This window comes from Primulina tabacum, chromosome 7 (genome assembly GCF_025594145.1).
Source record: "Primulina tabacum isolate GXHZ01 chromosome 7, ASM2559414v2, whole genome shotgun sequence".
Classification (NCBI taxonomy): Eukaryota; Viridiplantae; Streptophyta; class Magnoliopsida; order Lamiales; family Gesneriaceae; genus Primulina; species Primulina tabacum.
In genome coordinates, this window is record NC_134556.1 from 34,740,235 (window position 1) to 34,761,908 (window position 21,674).

At 36.9% G+C, this 21,674-nt stretch overlaps 2 protein-coding genes across 3 annotated transcripts; one reads left to right on the forward strand and one right to left on the reverse strand.

Moving 5' to 3' along the window:
• Nucleotides 1-3,283: 3,283 nt before the first annotated feature.
• On the reverse strand, nt 3,284-5,288 carry LOC142551433 (uncharacterized). 2 transcript variants are annotated; one of them, XM_075660668.1, is made up of 5 exons: nt 5,125-5,288; nt 4,906-5,054; nt 4,756-4,804; nt 3,971-4,113; nt 3,284-3,541 (listed from the first exon to the last, which is right to left on the reverse strand). In XM_075660668.1, exons 1-5 carry the CDS (start codon nt 5,171-5,173, stop codon nt 3,455-3,457), a joined length of 477 nt encoding a protein of 158 aa, XP_075516783.1. In that variant the 5' UTR covers nt 5,174-5,288; the 3' UTR covers nt 3,284-3,454. The 2 variants fall into 2 exon arrangements, with proteins under 2 accessions (XP_075516783.1, XP_075516784.1); XM_075660669.1 differs by having other exon boundaries at nt 4,906-5,049; nt 5,125-5,285.
• Nucleotides 5,289-17,705: 12,417 nt separating this feature from the next.
• Nucleotides 17,706-21,332, forward strand: LOC142551434 (uncharacterized). The gene is made up of 5 exons (XM_075660670.1): nt 17,706-17,957; nt 18,342-18,779; nt 18,933-20,145; nt 20,244-20,390; nt 20,693-21,332. Exons 2-5 carry the CDS (start codon nt 18,723-18,725, stop codon nt 21,160-21,162), a joined length of 1,887 nt encoding a protein of 628 aa, XP_075516785.1. The 5' UTR covers nt 17,706-17,957; nt 18,342-18,722; the 3' UTR covers nt 21,163-21,332.
• The last annotated feature ends 342 nt before the right edge of the window (nt 21,333-21,674 follow it).

A 21,674-nucleotide genomic window follows, 5' to 3' on the forward strand; every position in this document is an offset into this window, starting at 1 on the left:
TGCTCGCTTGTATATTAATTATCTCATCGTGTAAAGATATTTCGAATACGGATTGTTAGGATCATGTTAGAGTTTAGAGGGATGATGAATAAATTCTTTCAAAATATTTTTTAAAATCTTGAGATGCAATATTTCGTTTTTGAAATGTTCAAAAAATGAACCGACAACTGAGAAATTAAATCGAGTTTGATTTTCAAACCAAGCGAAAGAAACTCAAAGTAAACTCTCTAAAAACATTAAAATTTTGTAAAACATTTGAAAAGAATGCAAGTTGAATGTATAACAAAATTTGGTTAAATCATTTTATTAAACTCTTTGTATGCAATATTTTGGTATTTGAAAGACACATAAAATACTTCAACTATGTCTACCAAAAATAGTAGCAAAAGTAAGTAATGCAATAAATAAATATGCACGAATTTGTTTATGGAAATTCAAAGGTCAAATCTTTCTACGTCTCTCTTTCTTTCGTCGTCGAAAAGATTTTACTAGAAGATGTTGGTTTATACAACCATTACTGTAAACTCATTTCGAATCAAAACTTATCAATTGCCTAATCGAAACTTCTAAAACTTTCTCGATTGTAGGTCGTAACCTCACAATCCGCATAATGTTTAATGTCTTTTATGTCAAGACTACAAACACATTTTTTAATATCTTTGTCTGAATGATATCACTCGACTAAACTTTGAAACTCATCTCTTTTGTACATGTGAGTGATTGTTTGTGAGGAAAAATTAATCAATTACGGTGTATATACTCTCAAATATATCATCACACACAAGGGAAATATGTCTCACTAAGCTAATATATATATTTATTTAAACTCTCTGGCAAGTTGTTGGTGCGGTCCGGTTCTAGGAGCAAAATTGTTGAATGAATGAACCGGTCGGATGAGCAAAACTGTTGAATGAAAAAATACATGAGTAAGTCGATTGGATGACCAAAACGGTTGAATGCATGTGGTCTGGTCCGGTGATTATAACTCTTGTTGTTGATATAGACAAAGTGATAAACATGAAAGTTATATTCATTTATCTTAGTTTTCCATATAATAAAAATGACTCATTTTCGAATTCATATGAGGGATATATGCTCAAAATACCGGAAATGCTCATGTCTAGCCGGAAGCTATATCTGTGTTGTTGACCAACAATTTCATCGCGATTTATCAGCTTCTTAAGCTTCGATTAAGACTTCGATCTTTGAAGCTGATTTGTAGATAGTTATCTTATCTTTCCAACGCGTACTGAATCGTTCCATCATGATAATAAAGTTGAGAGATATGGTCAAAATACCAGAGCTGATTTATCAAGTCGTGTGGCTCGAGGATGTTTCGTCGGTCGGATCTTGCGACCACCATTTCGCCTTGATAACGTCCTAATTCGTTCGACCAACCTGAAATATGATTTCTGGAGATTTGAGTTGAATTTCCATTGGTTTTGGCCGCTAGTCATTTGGATAATTGGTTTGTGAGATATCATTGAAATATTTCACCTCGACAGATTTCAGCTTGACTTCATTTAAATTCTAGCTTCTCAAATATCTCAACTTGACATCTTACAACTACACACTTGAATAAATATGTTAAAAACACGACAACAAGTTTTGTTATTATCAAAATCAAGGTTGCTAGCGTTTTCGTAAACCAACATGGATATTTGTTTAAAATACATAAGATGTTTTTATGTACTTCAGAAGAAGTATCCGACTATCCGTCAACAAAATGGTGTGATATGAAAATTTATGCGACAATAGTAATAAACATATTTGATCAGATATGATCAATGAATATATGTTTAAGCATATTATGTAATATGAGAGCTATTTGTAAATTTTATAATTACTGATATATTTCTTTGAACCGTTAAATATAAATTATGTATACATATAAGTGCGAAAAAGTTCAAAGGTTTCTCTTTTTAGAATGTGTATCGTATTGGGTACAGGTGCAAATTCCTACACATTATCCTGCACATCAGTTCTTTGCTAATTCAGTAGGAAGATGGCCTTGAAAGCCTCTCTTGGCGAAATCTTTCATCCTCCCAAAAGATCGAGTTATCTTTTGGTTATTAGCTAATAACAAGTTTCTAACTAGGGATCGACTTGGACATATCACTGATACATTTTGTGCACTTTGTACTGTGAATGCTGAATCTTTTGATCATCTATTTTCGAGGTGCATTGTCTCGACTTGTATCTGGGATGGAATTCGGAAGTGGCTTGGGATGAGGAAGTCTATGGGATCTTCAACAGCCTGTGCTTAAAGCTTTTAGAGGAGTCTATCGAGGTAACTCGGTCCTTAATAAGATGAGGAGTGTTGCTCTTGCAGCTACAGTTTACACTGTTTGGAATGCAAGGAATCGTACTGTGTTTGAGAGTGAGAAGCCTGATGTTGAAACCATAAGTTAAGAATATTAAAATTTTATATTTTCATTGTATTCCCACTACGATTTCAGTTATTAATGATTTGTAATAACATAGGTAGGGTTTCGAACTCATGGTAAATTTTCTCCTGGGGATGTCAATATAGTTGTACATTCACTATTTTTTTACCTTATTTAATGGAAGTAAGATCATTAGAAAAAAACCAAAAACAAATCAAAACCCTTTCACATTTCTCAAACCATCTTTCGAGACAAAAAGAACCCATCTTTCCTTTTTGATCTGTTCGTTTGTTTTCTTGGTTGTGAAGTTTGATTGCTTCGTAAATGAGGACGATTATGACTAGAAATCCGCATGATTCATTCTCATTTTCCAGGAGGTATTTTCACTGGAAGAAGAAAGGTGTTGAAGATGAACGGGATGAAGACATGGTGGAAATCTTGAACTTGAACTCCTCTTCCAAGTTTGAGGAGAAAGAAAAGGGTAAAACGGAGGAGATAAATTCCCAAATGCGTTCAATTTCTCTAGGCTCTGCAAAAGTCCCAAGGAAAAAACTCTCGGTTATGGCAGTATTCAAGCTCCGCTCAGCTCTTGCTCTAGGCAAAACCCAGTTCCATAGTATGCTTCCGAGCAGAAGTGCGAAAGAGTTCCAAAGCTCTCTCTTTTTAGAACGATAGGGTGCACAGCAGAAAATGAAACTAATTGTTAATAGCAGCATCCCATTACTTCAATTTGTCACCACGCAGGTCGAATCATTTTGACAAGAGCACGATTAACTTTCAGGCTCGATCACTTGGTTCGAGGAGTGAACCAGTGGCTCCACCGTGATATTTCTCGGTTTGAGATTTTATTCAAGATTAATATGTTGTACCTCTTGACATTACGAACTGTAAAACAATGAGTTCAAAAGTATCTACACAACAGAAAGTCAGACATCACCAATATAGGTAGTGCAACAATTCAAGCTTACACTTTCAACACAGTTCATACACCTAAATTATTTGCAAAAAGCCGAGATGCGGTTTCATGTCTGAAACAAATAGAGTACATGTTTGAAGGCTAGAGACCATCAACTAGAATGGATTCCTCCCATAAAGTTCCTTGGGTCAGGGCAATTTCCATTGAACTGAGCCTGTGAGAAATCGAAGCCTGGATTCTGCAGAATGAAAATTTACATTTACAAATGAGAAGAAATTTTGGGGTGTATAATATTCCTTGAAGTCACGCATGCTGATCTTTAGATATTCACTGACAACAATAAGTTGAGAAAAGAAAACCCTAGAGTTGGAATGATAGTGTCAACATTTCTAGCAAGCATGAAATACTAAACAAACGTTTATAAGATCTCGTCACAACCAAAGTATGTGGTGCTTTTGTAAGTATGCTAGTCAATTCTTCGTGGAAAAATAATATAATCAGGATACGAAGGTCCTTGTCTATTTAAATCACGCCAATATGTTTCTTAATGAGGGAGCCAGAGATTTAATTGACTAGCTTCTTGACATTTGTTGCCGATATATAATTATTATACTTATATAATTATATTCTTTATTATACATTTCCAAGAGAATTAAGGTTGGCATACCTCTTCTTGAAATCGTTGAAGCATGAGCCGCTTCTGTTCTAGATCTGTAGTGTAGGGATCTAACTGGCCTTCACCCACTATAGGCGAAGACCATGTCTGACCTTTGTCCCTCTTCTGCAATGTTAAGTGCAATATCTCATCTTCTGCACGGTGAATATAAGAGATTAGAATAATGTAAAAACCACGCGATCAGAATAGCTGACTGGCCATTACCAAGTTATCGCATGATAGATGTAGACATCAAGTCCATTGCAACTGTACAACCAACTCATCCAAATTTTTTATTCCCAGAAAACTAGAATAAAGTTCTAAATTGCGAATTTGATGCAAAAGATCCATCATATACTGCTCCATTGATCAATTTCTACTTCATAGATAAACTAGCAAAGGACTTTGCCTTTGGAGCACGATTTTCACGGCCAAATGCCTTCCCTAAACTTTGATTGTTGATTAATAACAAAGGTTAATAAGTTCCATGTGCATTCAATAGGAATCCCAATTAACAAATTTTATATATCTCATATTCAACCACAAGAGAGTTAATTTGCACGAGTTTCAGATTTTAGACCATTTTCCTACAAGAAATACAAGACCCAGTTCCTATACTTTTCAAGAAGGAAATGAGAAGATCGCATTTCAATGCCTTCCCACCAAACACACATGAATCAAACAACTTAATCAAACCCATAAATTCAGCAAGCTATTCCACCATGCATGCATTTAGAAGAAACATAACAAAAGAACTTTTTACATTCGAAGCTGAAGAAAATCAAAGAACAAATTACCAAGAGTCCAAAATGAACAATCGGTCTTCACCGGAGCCTTAAGATCATGCTGTGATTGACCCAACAAACAAACAAAAAGACTGTCAATAAACCAAAACAATAAAAATTTAAAATCAACAAAAAAATCACAATTTGGGAACAGAAGCTAACATTAAGGTAAGGAGGATTCCCTTTGATCCCAACTTCAACATGCTTGGAGCCAATCTTACAATAAAATAGCTTCTTCGGAACATTAGGCGGAAGCGATATGTACATATTCACCTCTTCAAGCGTTTGGTCCCAATCAAACACCTTCTGCCCTGGAAAAAAAAAAGGATTTTAAACACGAAATCCACTTCTGATTCACATATAAAATCAGAGAATCCATACCATTATGTATAAAGCTGTGCTTTTTCTCAGGAGCCAATTTCTCCGCCATTTTCACTATATTGGGGATTTCACAATCTTTAATTTTGTCAATTACTTCTCATTACAAAGCCCTTGCGAAATAGGAGAACATAGTACTAATACTAATATATTTCCGACTTCCATTAACAAAATTAAGATAATTAAAATTTGAGTTAGGAAGGTCTCACGAATCTCTGTGAGACGAGTCAATCCTACCAATATTCACAATAAAAAGTAATACTATTAGCATAAAAAGTAATATTTTTTCATGGATGACCCAAATAAGAGATCCGTCTTACAAAATACGACCCGTGAAACCGTCTCACACAAGTTTTTGCATTAAAATTTAACTTTTTTTCCCCAATCAAAGTAGATCTTAATTTGAATCATATTTATAAAATAATTCATATAAAAACTCGATTATATTGATTTATCGAACAAAATCATTTTATTTTCAAATTTTGGCTTAAAATTTTTCTATCTTGAAATAAAATTATTAATAAAATTTATTATAATTTTAGTAATGTATTTATCAACTTAAAAAATGTCATATAAGCTTCTATTTTTGCAAGTTTTAGCTATTACATCAAATACATATTTTTCTTTCTTGATAATGAACACTTCAAGAATGTCATTCCGAAAAATAATCATCATGTTTAATAGGCGTTTTCAATCATATTTAACTTTAGAATGTCAAGGAAAAACAGATATCGTAAACAAGAAAAAATATTGTTTTCAATTTTCAAATAAGTGTTTTTAATAATCTATTTATCATAATTATTTATCTTTGTTGGATGTTACTCACCAACAAGCTTTTGGGAAAGTAAAAAATATTCGAGCTTATGATTTTCTTGAATTTTCAATAATTACTGTATTGGAAAATATCGTTACCAGATCATTTAAGATTTTAAATTAAAAGCTTAAATGTAAATACAGATAATAATTTAAATACTATTTCTAAAATTAGTTGAGACATGAATTTAAGTTTATTATGTATACCTTTTGTTTGTACAAAACTATGTTATATATTTTAGTTTATAAATTTAATTGAAACCTTATAATATACTAACTAAGTAAAATATACAGCTCGAGCTCGACTTATAAAAGCATCCAACACCAACCATCTCTCCAAAAAACATTGGATCCACATACCACATGTATATTATATTAACATATTTATTGTCTTACATTTATTTTAACATTAACATTCATTATTTACAGGAATGAATGTCTATTAAGATGGAAATTGTGTTTAGAGGGGGAGTGAATAAATAATTTTAAATATTTTGCTATTAAAAGAGATATAATATCTCGTTTTTGAAATGTTCCAAAATGAACCGAGCACTGAGAAATTAAGTCGAGTTTGGTTGTAAAATCAAGTGGAAGAAACTCAAAATAATCCCTATAAAAACCGATTAATCATTTGTGAAACATTTAAAATATGCAAGTTTAAATACTAAAAACAGTTTGCTTGAATAATTTTATCAAACATTTGATATGTATTATTTTGGTATTCGAAAGACACATAAATGCTTCAACAATATATCTTAAAACAGTAACAATAATTAAATGCAACAAAGTAAGAGACACAAATTAATTTATGGATGTTTGGAGATAAAAATCAAATGTCATCCATTCTTCCATTTGGGAAGGATTCATTAGAAGATTTTGATTTATACAACTATTTGTACAAACACATTTCGACTTAGAATTTATCTCTTGCCTAATCGAAATCATAACACACTTTCGATTGTAGGTTGCAATCTTACAATCCGCATAATGTTTAACGTTTTTTATGTCAAGACTACAAACACATTTTTAATGTCTTTATGTGAATAATATTAATCAACTATTCTTGAAGCTTAACTCTCTTTTGTGTGAGTGATTGTGTATGTGAGGAAATTAATTTATTATAGTGTATATATTCTCAAATGCATTCTCATATACAAGGGAAAATCTCCCATTAAGCTACTATATATATTTAGACTTCTTTTTGGGCTTATTCTCATTCTAACTTGTTTTTCTTTTATATAAGTTGTCCATACTTTGAATCACCATCAAAGCTTGTTGTTTCATTCTTCAAATTGTTGTATTTATGGTCTCAAAGAATTATATGAACATTTGAAAAAGTTATGTATCGTTTCTGACATAAAAAACAGCCATATTTGACTTTCTGACTACTTTTGATTTAAGTTGTTTTAGCAGTTGGACTTTTGGAACGTTCTGGTCGGATTTTGGTGGCTGGACTTTGAGCGGTCCGAATTTGAGTCTAACTGGACAAAGTCGAGATGTTTTCTTTTGATTCATCGATTTCTGGATAAAATGATAAACATTAAATTTTATTCATTCTCTTAACTTTTCATATAATCAATAATCACTCAATTTCAATTTCATACGAGAGGTATATTGTAAGGCTCGAGATTATTAGTCTTCATTGATGTGATATTCGAAGATATGAGAATGCATGATATGTCATGAGAAGCACTAAGTGAGATGGGAGTAGGAAAGACATGGAAAAAGATGAGAAAATATTCAGAATAGTTGTGAAGGACGGAACTGATGGCGCACATGTGCGAAGAAATGCGCGCATATGCGCGACACGTCCAGAGACATTGGCGCACATGCGCGAGATAAGGCGTGCATCTGCGCGACACCTCCAGAATCTTTGGCGCACATGCGCGAGATGAAGCGCGCATATGCGCAAGGTGTTGAATTTGCCTTGGCCGAGACCAGTAGGTCTCGCGCATATGCGCGGGTAATGTCGCGCATATGCGCGAGACGTGTACTCCAAAGGATGAGCCATGTGTTCTTAGCCATGCAATATATATATTGATTTGCTTCATTCTTCCTCAATTCATCAGCAAGAACCGAACGACTCCAGAGAAAAAGCTTCACTTTTCTTATACTCTTAAATTGTGATTTTGAAAGATTCATACATCCAAACTTTAATTCGATTTCGGTTTTGAGCTCCTCTCTTCAAGGGCTACAAGAGGATGTAAATATCTTTAAATTTCAACATGTTCTGAAATGTAAAAGTTGAGGAAAGATTGATATGATTGAAATTATATGTTCTTGAGATTATTGACATCGTAGAAACGCAACCGGATCGAAGAACGGACGTTGTATGCTATTGTAACTATTTTCCAGCATGTTTAGAGTTAAGTTATGCAGATTTTGAGTACTATCATATGCTTATGATGATGATTATGAGTTGAGACTTATGAATTGTTGATATATGTGAGAGTTGGATTGACCGGTATTGAGAAATTACGTCGTTATGCCGTCAAATGGTACCGAGGTCAAGTATTGAATTGGATATGTGTTGATTGAGATTAGAGATTGATAGAATATGTATCAACATTTCCATTTCAGATTTGATATTGACAGATTCGTCTTCGAGACTTCGACTACGACAGAAATTGTGTGACGAAAGGTATAATTCATGTTTTGTTTGGGGAAGACACAACTCAAATGATATTCAATTTGAGCTTCCCAACCAAATCACATACTAGAATTGTTGTTTATCTTTTGATATGAACTTGATTTGTTTATAGATTTATATTCAAATCTCTTGATATGATGATGTCTTGTTTATAGATTTATATTCAAGCCTTTGAGATAGGAGAGTCATTGGCAGACTTGCCAAACTAGACGTTCGGTGGTATCGACGCTTCGGATCAGATTCACTCCGATTGTAGACATTCGATATAGACAGGGCCGAAGTCTAGGAATAAGACGTACAGTTACCCCGATTGGGAGGGTAGGTAACAGACAGTGACGTCTTATTCACACCGGGATCCCTAGAGTAGAGTCGAGTCGAGTCAAGACATGATTTGATTTGAATTGCATGTTGATATAGATTGGTTTCATAGACTATGGAGCCCATTGTTATTTCTTTCACGCATGATTTATGATTATGTATTAGCATGCATACATGTTTTATACTGGGATGTATTCTCACCGGAGTTTCCGGCTGTTGTTATGTTTGTATGTGTGCATAACAACAGGTGGGGCAGTATCTGGGTCACGACAGAGATGAGATTGAGATAGCGTGGTGACTATGGGCGCAGAAGATCATTAGTAGTTTGTACATTTGATATGTAATGTATTTAATTACTGGTTGGTAGAATATGGATAAAACAAGACATGTATATTATGTTTGTGTAATAAAATAAATACAGACCTTGTGCTTGTTTATAGACATTCGAATTAATGTTAAAAAGCAAAATTTTGACCCACATTTTTTAATAAAGATCCGATTAATCCCGAAAAGAATTGAGTTAGAGCCCGGGTCCCCACAACAGGTGGTATCAGAGCCGTAGGTTCTGTAGACTGAGATAGAATAGGTGTTAGCATGATTTATTGCTTTCCCTATTACATGTTGTATTGTTATCTGAATTGATTTACAGCATGTACTTGTAAAGACTGAATCAGAACCGATTCTGGATCAGAGGTATATGATCAGAGGAGGGCTGAGACAGATTGTATATAGATTGTGTACTAATCTGTTTGATAATCACATATGCCGCCTAGAAGAATACCACAACCAGTTGCAGGTCAAGCGCCGGAACAGGGTAGTACGTCAGATACTCAGATGGACGTTACAGCGACACCGATGGAGACTTTGTTGAAGAGGTTTCAATCATTCCATCCACCTACCTTGAAGGGCACGAAGAATGCAGTGGATTGTGAGAGCTGGCTAGATGATATAGAGATGTTGTTTGAATCTCTTGCTTATACCGACGAACGGAGAGTGAATTTGATTGGACATCAATTACAAAAAGTGGCAAAAAGTTGGTGGCTTACAACGAAACGAGCCCTGGAGCATAGAGGTATCGATATTACTTGGAAAGTATTTAAAGATGAGTTTTATCAACGTTTCTTTCCAGTGTCGTATCAAAAAGACAAAGGGGCCGAATTTGCCAACTTGAGACAGGGGCAGTGGAACATAGAAGAGTATGTTGCCAAGTTTTCTTCTTTGCTCCGATTTGCGCCACACGTGGCAGGAAATGACGAAGCGGTCGCGGACCAGTTCATCAATGGTTTAAACCCCGATATTTTTACTTTGGTGAACACGGGACGACCCAATACCTTTTCTGATGCACTGAACAGAGCAAAAGAGCAGAGGCTGGCTTGATCAGGCAGCGAGGAGCTTCCTATAGTGCTCAGAGTCAGATACCGCCACAGCCCGCCGTCCAGTTTCCACCACCTCCTCCTCGATTTGATAGTGGAAGCAGTAGTAGTGGCAAGAAGGATTTTTTGAAAGCTAAGGGTAAGCAGTTCAAGAGAGCAGCGAGTAGTTCGTCGAGCTCCAGCGGGTCACGACAGAGAGGTCCTGGCCAGAGTACGGATTTTTCAGCTGTGTATTGTAGTTCTTGCGGAGGCCGACATGCCACAGAGCAGTGTCAGGAAGTGATGGGCAGATGCAACATATGTAGGCAACAGGGACATTTCGCCAAAGTCTGTCCACAGAGAGATGCACAGAAATTCCAAGGTGCAGGGTCATCTGCATCAGTGACTCAGCCTGAGAGGCAAGCTTCGTCTGTCCATTCCTTCCAGCCCACTCATACACAGTCCCAGCCTAGAGCCAGAGGTGGCCAGACAGTGAGCCAACCTCCCAGACAACAGGCTCAGGTGTTTGCATTGACGGAGGAGCAGGCCCAAGATGCACCAGACGATGTGATTGCAGGCAACTGTTTTCTTTGTGGTTATCCTGCCTATGTATTGATAGATACAGGTGCATCACATACATTCATATCAGAACGTTTTGCCTTGATACATGCATTGCATGTCGAGTCATTGTCTACTGTAGTGTCTATTTCTTCTTCGTTGGGAAGTGGTTTGATATCTGTGACATCAGTTAGACATTGTATACTACAGTTTGAGGGACATGAGATTGATTTAGACTGTGTTGTACTTGTCTTATCTGATTTTGATTGTATTGTCGGGATTGACATGTTAACAAGGTACAGAGCTACCGTAGACTGTTTTCATAATATTGTCAGATTCAGACCTGAAATGACAGAAGAATGAAAATTCTACGGTAAGGGTTCCAGATCTCGGATTCCCTTAGTGTCTGCTTTGACTATGAATAGATTGCTGCAGAAAGTAGCAGAGGGGTTCCTTATTTATTCTGTAGACCTACAGAAATTGAGCCCGGCATTGGCAGATTTGCCAATAGTACGGGAGTTTGCAGATGTATTTCCAGATGAGATCCCAGGGTTACCCCCAGCCCGAGAGATAGATTTCAGCATAGATCTTGTGCCAGGTACTGTTCCTATATCTCGAGCTCCGTATAGGATGGCGCCGATAGAGTTGAAAGAATTGAAAGCACAGTTAGAAGATCTTCTAGCCAAGGGATATATCAGACCCAGTGTATCTCCTTGGGGTGCTCCAGTGCTATTCGTGCGCAAGTAAAGATGGTTCCATGAGATTATGTATCGATTACCGGCAACTGAATAAAGAAACGGTGAAGAATAAATATCCATTGCCACGTATTGACGATTTATTTGATCAGTTACAGGGATCATCTGTCTATTCCAAGATTGATTTGCGATCGGGATATCACCAACTGAGAGTTAGAGATGTTGACATACCGAAGACAGCATTCCGAACCAGGTATGGACATTATGAGTTTGTTGTCATGCCTTTTGGTTTAACTGAATGCTCCAGCGGTGTTTATGGGGTTGATGAACCGTGTCTTTCAGAGGTATTTGGATGAGTTTGTGATTGTTTTTATTGATGATATCTTGGTTTATTCTAAGAATCTGAATGAACATGCCAATCATTTGAGAATTGTGTTGCAAACGTTGAGAAATGAAAGATTATTTGCTAAATTGTCAAAGTGTGAGTTTTGGCTGAGACAGGTTGTCTTCTTGGGTCATATGATATCTGGAGACGGTATTTTTGTGGATCCGAGTAAAGTTGAAGCTGTGATCAGTTGGCCGAGACCGACTTCTGTACCTGAGATACGCAGTTTCATGGGTCTGGCAGGGTACTATCGACGATTCATCAAATATTTCTCCAGCATTGCAAAGCCGATCACCCAGTTGACACAGAAGAATGCTCCGTTTGTATGGTCTGAGGAGTGTGAGTCTAGCTTCATAGAGTTGAAGAAGAGGCTGACCAGTGCATCTGTCTTGATGATTCCTTCAGATACTGGTGATTTCGTTGTGTATTGTGATGCATCTCAGATAGGGTTAGGATGTGTCCTTATGCAGCGAGGACATGTGATCGCATATGCCTCTAGACAGCTGAAGCCACACGAGACCCGATATCCAATTCATGATCTTGAATTGGCGGCTATTGTTTTTGCATTGAAGATCTGGCGTCACTATCTTTATGGCTAGAAATTTGAGATCTACTCTGATCACAAGAGCCTAAAATATTTGTTTTCTCAGTCAGAATTGAACATGAGACAGCGTAGATGGCTTGATTTGTTGAAAGATTTTGATTGCGAAATCAAATACTATCCAGGAAAGTCAAATGCAGCAGCGGATGCCTTGAGTCGAAAGGTATGTGCTCTATCCTTATCGAAGATAGGTGTTTCGAATTTAGTTGAAGACTGTTGTTTGTCTGGATTAGCATTTGATACAGGTAGTAGACCATTGCTACTTGCTTCAATTCAAATTGAGCCAGATTTGATTATGAAAATCAAGGAAGCCCAAAGAACCGATTCGAATATTCAGAAATCGATTGATATGGTCAGATCAGGACATCAGTCTGAATATCGGGTACATGATTATGTTCTGTATGTGAATAACCGTCTGGTAGTGCCAGATGTTGCAGAGTTGAAGCAACAGATTTTGTCAGAAGCGCACTGTAGTCGGTTTAGCATTCATCCTGGTGGCAGGAAAATGTACAACGATTTGAAGACACAATTCTGGTGGAAACAGATGAAGTCAGATATTGCAGAATTCGTGTCTAAGTGCTTGAATTGCTAACAGGTAAAGGCCGAGAGAAAGAAGCCCGGAGGTTTACTTCAGAGTTTATCTATTCCTGAGTGGAAATAGGATCACATTTCCATGGATTTCGTGACGAAATTACCTCGATCATCCCGGGGCTGTGATGCGATTTGGGTCATTATTGACAGATTGACCAAATCAGCGTGTTTTATTCCATACAGAATGACATATCGACATGATCAGATGGCCGAGATATATGTCCGAGAAGTAGTCAGATTGCATGGTGTGCCAAAGTCTATTGTATCAGATCGTGATCCCCGATTCACTTCACACTTTTGGCACAGTTTGCAGCAGGCTTTAGGTACGACATTGCACCTGAGTACTGCCTATCATCCCCAGACAGATGGACAGTCAGAGCGGACTATCCAGACTTTAGAGGACATGTTGAGAGCTGTAGTGCTAGACTTTGACACTAGTTGGCAGGATTCACTACCGTTGTGTGAATTCTCGTACAACAACAGCTATCAAACGAGCATCGAGATGGCTCCGTTTGAAGCATTATATGGCAAGAAGTGCAGATCTCCTCTATATTGGGATGATATATCTGAGGTACCAGAACTTGGGCCTGATATGATCCGTGAGATGACAGAGAAAGTAAAGATAATTCAGAAGAGAATGAAGACGGCACAGGATAGGCAAACCAAGTATGCCAATATCAGACGTAGACCACTAGTATTTGAACAGGGAGACAGATTATTCTTAAAGATTTCTCCTTTCAGAGCCATTGTCAGATTTGGCAAGCGTGGAAAGTTGTCTCCTAGATACATCGGTCCTTACGAGATTCTCGAAAAGATTGGCGATCGAGCATATCGATTGGCTCTTCCTCCTTCTCTATCCGGGATACATGACGTTTTTCATGTATCGATGTTGCGGAAATATATGCCTGATGATTCTCATGTCATTCAGCCTGACGAAGGTGAGCTTGATCAGACTTTGAGTTATCTTGAACAACCGATACAGATTCTTGATCGGAAAGAAAAGAAGCTCAGGACGAAGAATATTCCGCTAGTGAAAGTCCAGTGGAGTCGTCATGGCATCGAGGAAGCGACTTGGGAGACAGAAACAGATATGAGACAGAAACATCCCGAGTTATTTCGATAATGTAAGTATTTATTCAGTTTTGATTATATTGCCTCTTATACTTGCATTGATAGAATTACCCTCGATTTCGAGGACGAAATCATTTCTTAGAGGGGGAGAAATGTAAGGCTCGAGATTATTAGTCTTCATTGATGTGATATTCGAAGATATGAGAATGCATGATATGTCATGAGAAGCACTAAGTGAGATGGGAGTAGGAAAGACATGGAAAAAGATGAGAAAATATTCAGAATAGTTTGTGAAGGACAGAACTGATGGCGCACATGCGCGAAAAAATGCGCGCATATGCGCGACACATCCAGAGACATTGGCGCACATGCGCGAGATAAGGCGCGCATCTGCGCGACACCTCCAGAATCTTTGGCGCACATGCGCGAGATGAAGCGCGCATATGCGCGAGGTGTTGAATTTGCCTTGGCCGAGACTAGTAGGTCTCGCGCATATGCGCGGGTAATGTCGCGCATATGCGCGAGACGTGTACTCCAAAGGATGAGCCATGTGTTCTTAGCCATGCAATATATATATTGATTTGCTTCATTCTTCCTCAATTCATCAGCAAGAACCGAACGACTCCAGAGAAAAAGCTTCACTTTTCTTATACTCTTAAATTGTGATTTTGAAAGATTCATACATCCAAACTTTAATTCGATTTCGGTTTTGAGCTCCTCTCTTCAAGGGCTACAAGAGGATGTAAATATCTTTAAATTTCAACATGTTCTGAAATGTAAAGGTTGAGGAAAGATTGATTTGATTGAAATTATATGTTCTTGAGATTATTGACATCGTAGAAACGCAATCGGATCGAAGAACGGACCGTTGTATGCTATTGTAACTATTTTCCAGCATGTTTAGAGTTAAGTTATGCAGATTTTGAGTACTATCATATGCTTATGATGATGATTATGAGTTGAAACTTATGAATTGTTGATATATGTGAGAGTTGGATTGACCGGTATTGAGAAATTACGTCGTTATGCCGTCAAATGGTACCGAGGTCAAGTATTGAATTGGATATGTGTTGATTGAGATTAGAGATTGATAGAATATGTATCAACATTTCCATTTCAGATTTGATATTGACAGATTCGTCTTCGAGACTTTGACTACGACAGAAATTGTGTGACGAAAGGTATAATTCATGTTTTGTTTGGGGAAGACACAACTCAAATGATATTCAATTTGAGCTTCCCAACCAAATCACATACTAGAATTGTTGTTTATCTTTTGATATGAACTTGATTTGTTTATAGATTTATATTCAAATCTCTTGATATGATGATGTCTTGTTTATAGATTTATATTCAAGCCTTTGAGATAGGAGAGTCATTGGCAGACTTGCCAAACTAGACGTTCGGTGGTATCGACGCTTCGGATCAGATTCACTCCGATTGTAGACATTCGATACAGACAGGACCGAAGTATAGGAATAAGACGTACAGTTACCCCGATTGGGAGGGTAGGTAACAGACAGTGACGTCTTATTCACACCGGGATCCCTAGAGTAGAGTCGAGTCGAGTCAAGACATGATTTGATTTGAATTGCATGTTGATATAGATTGGTTTCATAGACTATGTAGCCCATTATTATTGCTTTCACGCATGATTTATGATTATGTATTAGCATGCATACATGTTTTATACTGGGATGTATTCTCACCGGAGTTTCCGGCTGTTGTTATGTCTGTATGTGTGCATAACAACAGGTGGGGCAGGATCTGGGTCACGACAGAGATGAGATTGAGATAGCGTGGTGACTACGGGCGCAGAAGATCACTAGTAGTTTGTACATTTGATATGTAATGTATTTAATTACTGGTTGGTAGAATATGGATAAAACAAGACATGTATATTATGTTTGTGTAATAAAATAAATACAGACCTTGTGCTTGTTTATAGACATTCGAATTAATGTTAAAAAAGCAAAATTTTGACCCATATTTTTTAATGAAGATCCGATTAATCCCGAAAAGAATTAAGTTAGAGCCCGGGTCCCCACATATATGATCGAAATACTAGAACTGCTCGAAAAACAGTCCAACGAACGGTTAGAAGTTTTGTGGTCTGATATGTTAATTTACAGATCTTGATTGTTTGATTTTTGAACAAATTGATAAGCATAAAAATTGTAGCTCTTTATTAGCTTTTCATAGAATCTAGAATCATTTCAGTCCAATTTTGTTTGAGAGAGTTATGCTCAAAAAGCATAACTGATAAAAAAATAATCCGATTAACGGCTAGAAGTTTTGTAGTTCGGTCCGGTTATTATAGCTCTTGATATCTGGGCAAAGTGATAAACATGATATGAAAGTTGTAGCTCTTTATCTTAACTTTGCATAGCATCAAGAATCACTCAAATCTGAGTTTCTAAGTAATAGATATGCTCGACATACTTGCATCTGGTTAACAAACATCACGTCCAAACTAATCTGTCCGGCCAGAGCTGGTCAAGACCAGTCGTTTTCTTCATATGTGATTTCCAGCTTGATCTTGCAATCACTGTTTTGCTTATACAACATTCGAACTAGTTCGATCGATCTGAAATATGACTCGTAGAAAATTGAGTTATTTTTTAATTGTTCTTATTATTAAATTGTCGATTAAAAAATTTTTAAAAAAAAAACCATTTTTTTAAAAAAAGATTTAAAAATATGGGATGGGACAAGCCCATGTGGGTGAGGCTCCCACCCCCACGACCTTTCAGGGCATCAGGGTGACAATTCTACCTTAACTAAAGAAATTGTAAATACACGTATTTAATTATTATTACTATAAATTGAGGATAATATTAAATTTAACTTACTGGTATAATTTTCCTTTTATTTTACTTATTAAATATATCTAAACTAAAAAATAATTTGTTATGGACTGAAATAAAATATACTAGTAAAAAAATTATACTATGCGTGCATCCTATAAAAAAAATGCATCCACCCAATAGAAAATAAAATGCATCATGATTCATGTACGATGCATTCAAGAAAAAAAAATAGGTCTCTTATGAGACGATCTCACGAAATTGTGAGATGAGTTAACCATATCGATGTTCACAATAAAAAGTACGTAATACTTTTTGCATAAAAAGTATTAATTTTTCATGGATGACCTAAATAAGAAATTCGTCTCATAAAATACGACACGTGAGACCGTCTCACATAAATTTTTGTCTAAGAAAAAAGCTTATTATTGACTTGAAAACATTCTTTATTATATTGGAATCATTTGATTTGATTGACTAGATTTTTATTAAAAAAATTCTAAAAAGTTTATTTTATTTTTTGTTTTTGTTATATATATATATGTATATGTATATATATATTAAGAATGGTTTAAAAAAATTATGTGTGATTTTTGTGAAGGAAGAATTTTGAGAAAAACATGTGATCTAACTGGATTGTGTTTGGTTTCAGGAATAGATCCAAAAAGAAAGCAAAAAGACAAATGATGTCAAACATGTACTGTTATTTTCTATTTTCTTTTGTGAAACAAAAGCATTGGCAGTTGATTCCTCCGCGTGGACTGCGCGTCTGCCTATGTGGCATAAATTGTCGTATTTTAGGAGTCTCCCTTCTTCTTCCAACCAACCTCACCCCTTCGCCCCAAACATCCGCCAACAGTCACGTTGTCCCTTCATTCACTCTCCCCCAAGAATTAACTTCAGCCGGGTTCTTTTTTTCTTCCGGAAAACAGGCAGGTCTTATAAAGAATCTAATAACGATCAATCCTCAACCTGGCAAACCTTGTATACATTCGGTAATACTTAATACGCATGCAGTTTCTTCTCTTTTTTATGCCACTGTGACTGTTCATTTGTTCTTCATCTAATATTAGATATTGAGGGGCTATGTTTCTTGGTGTTTCTAGCTTAATCTATTAGTAGCTTGCTCGATGAAAGTTTGTTTCTTGATGTTTTTTCTGGAAATATAGAAAAAAGTTGTCTTCTTTGTATTTATGTGTGGGTATTATAAAGGTCGCGTATGTAAGAACTTTCCAGAAAAAAAGACTTTTCTTTTTTCCCAAACAAATTGGGGGCCCAGCTTCCTTGAATTTGTTAGCGTTAAATATCTGGTGGTTCCTTGGAATTCTGTGAAAATGGGTTTTCTCATACCATTTATTTTTTTGGTTTTGTCTCTCCAGGAATTGTTATGGTGAACCTTCAGGAGATGCATATCTGAGTTTCTCAGTCTGGCAGAAGCTCACTTACTGAAGTTTTCTTCCTGCTTGAAATGGGTTGGGACGCAATCAAGTAAAGCAGGCTTTGAAACCTCAGTACTCTACTGTCTTAATCGGTTTTTGTCATTGCTTTGGCAACTGCCCGTTGATTATGGCTAAATTTTATCAGATGTGATCTCTATATTGAATAAGCTGCTTTTGTTTATTCAGCTGAGAGGTTTATTTTTAGATGTGTACTAGGTTTGACAGGATATTACATGTGTTAGTTCTTCGAAAGAGAAATGGTGTTTTTGGTTTGAATTTCCTTTTCTTCTGGAGGGTTTGGAGTGAGTTTGTTTGCCGATAATGGCGTTTCTTAGCTGCATATGTGCTTCATGGAGGAATAAGAAAGATAAGAGTAAAGTAAGTATGATTATTTTTTTCTAAATGTTCTCCCCTTTCCTGCTTCGGTTTTTGCTTTTCATTTTCCCTTCTTGCTCTTGCAATGCGTGTGCTATTGTTATGTTCATACCTTAAACTTAAATTGTGTGCTTCTTCCTTTTCCCCATTGTTTAGGGAGACAATGGATCCTCTACACCTATTGGCAATGGAAAGAATTCCGAAACTTTGCCAGTAAAGCTTGAGCATCCCCAAAAATCTCCGGAAACTTTCGAGTTGAGATCAACTTCTTTTAATCACGACAGTCCACTTGCAGCTGATCGTGGAGAAGTGCATTATGAAGGGGGGGATGAGCAGGAGGATTCTTTGCAGATGAAGAGGGACAATATTGATTTTGATTTAGTGTCTTACGTTGTAAAATCCAATGAAGAAATGATTGGTGTGGACTTTGATGATACATGTGATAAGATGCAGAACAACGATATCGAGGAAGACTTCGAGGCAATTGGTAGAGGACATGTTAGTGATCCTGGCACGGGGAAAGCAGAATTTTTGGCTTCTCCGAAACTTAAGCGATCCTGCTCCGATTTGGTTATGAGTAAAACATACCAAGAGCTTGCAGAGCACCTAAATCTTGCAAAATCTAAATCATACGAGGATATGCAGAGATTGACTGAAAGGTTCGGAGAGGGTATTTTTGAAGGGGATACAACAAGCCCAGTTACCGTTATGACACAGAGAAGCGCTGACAAAGTAATATTGAAGAAGCATTCTTCAAGTCAAATACTGCCCTCTAGAAGCAGGAGATTGTGGTGGAAATTGTTCCTGTGGAGCCACAGGAACTTGCATAGATCAAGCAGTGCAAAGCCACAGCCAAGTTATATCAAGGATGTTACTAATCTTCAAGGCGGCTACTCTTCAGATACCATAGAACCGAAACGAGGAATGCAGTCGAGCAAGTTTGGACTTCCATGTTCACCGAGTAATGAAGTGATCGATAAAGGAGAACGTGAGGTAAATGATCAGACATGGGACGGACTTTATGGAGTGTCTGGTATGTGGCCTCAAAATCAGTGGGTTGCTTTCCCTACGGAATCATCCTCTCCTTTGGCTAGAGTCGATGAGTGGGTGAAAGAAATTTCGGTACTGCTTCCATATCAGATTGAAAATGACAATTACAATGGAGATGATGTTGAATTTCCTCCCTCTCCTGATAATGGACGTCCACCTATAAGCATACCTGAAGATATAAAACATGCTAAAATTGTTATACAGTCTTTAAATGCCTCATCAACTGTGGCTCATATGACAGGCATTGTGCTTAAAATTATACCACCGATTTCACATTTTTCTGCTCTTCGATCCTTGAATTTGTCTGGGAATTTGATAGGTATGTCATCGAGCCTATTCAAAACCACAAGCACTTGAACTGTTACCACGATCTTTTGATTTCTTAATGATTTATAGTTTGTCACTCTCATACTACAGCCCATATAACTCCCGGATCTCTTCCAAAGGGTCTGCACGTGTTGAATCTGTCCAGGAATAAGATAAATACTATTGAAGGTTTGAGAGAATTGACTCGGCTGCGAGTGATTGATCTCAGCTACAATCGGATTTCTCGAATCGGTCAAGGTATATATCTTCTGCAATCCCCTTTTAATCAAAGAATAGAGTATATTGGCAGTCTGGTTTGTCCTGAATATAGAAATTATCCTGAAGTTTTGAATGAATATAGTAAAACATGTTCTTAAGGATATTAAAAAAAAAATCACGGCTGTGGTAAAATGGACGTGGCTCTATAGTAATTATACTAATATTCCATAACTATATATGTTTCGGGATCAAACGCTTTGGTGGCATTGATGTAACTTACATGTGATCAAAGTTAGCGACGAAAAATATCTAATGAATCTCTTGGTTTGGAATGTTATTAGGATTATCGAACTGTACGCTTGTTAAAGAGCTCTATCTTGCCGGAAACAAGATTAGTTATGTTGAGGGGCTGCACAGGCTTTTGAAACTGACTGTGTTGGACTTGAGCTTTAACAAGATAACCACAACAAAAGCACTCGGTCAGCTTGTTGCGAACTACAGTTCGCTGATAGCTCTAAATCTACTGGGAAATTTAGTTCATAGCAATATCGGGGATGAACAATTGCGAAAAACTGTGCGCAGTATCCTCCCAAAGCTAGCTTTCCTAAACAAACAGCCCATAAACCCACAGAAGGCTCGAGAAATCGGGGCAGATGCCATTGCTAAAGTAGTTGGAGACAGCAGGCGTAACAAAAGAAGAAAAGCAACAAGGAGGGCAAGTCAAGGAACCTCACCAGGTACTGGTTCTCGTAGAAGAAGCAGTGCCACTGCTGCACAGACAAGCAGGTTGAGATCGGGGATTCGTCTTTGAAACCATCATGCATTCAAGGACTGAGGCATGATTTGTAATAAATTATGTTAATTTCGATTTCGTCATTTGGTTGTAATCAGTGTTACCATACAGGAGGAGCTACTATACCCACTTAATGCAATTGGACGAACACGTCATTTTGCATGTGAATATACATCATATATCGTTTATGTTGTTCCATTGTCGAGAATTTACTAAGTACGAATCCCACGTGAATTTAGAGCAAAAGTATTCACATGAGATGCAAAATAAAATAAAAAAAATCTTCATGTGGAGCAAAACATCTGCATGAGATGTCTGTCGGAATATGAAGTTGTTAGTTTTTTACTGACCAAATGTAATTGAGAAATATCAACCGAGTAATAATCAGAAATAAACTTGTATTTTTTTAAATAAATTTCAGTTCAATTTCTTCGTCTGAATGTAGAAAAACAAAATAACCCCCTGCATGCACCTCCGAGCATGGGAAAAGCAAGCTCATGATCATCATTTTGACCCGAGACAGACCCAAA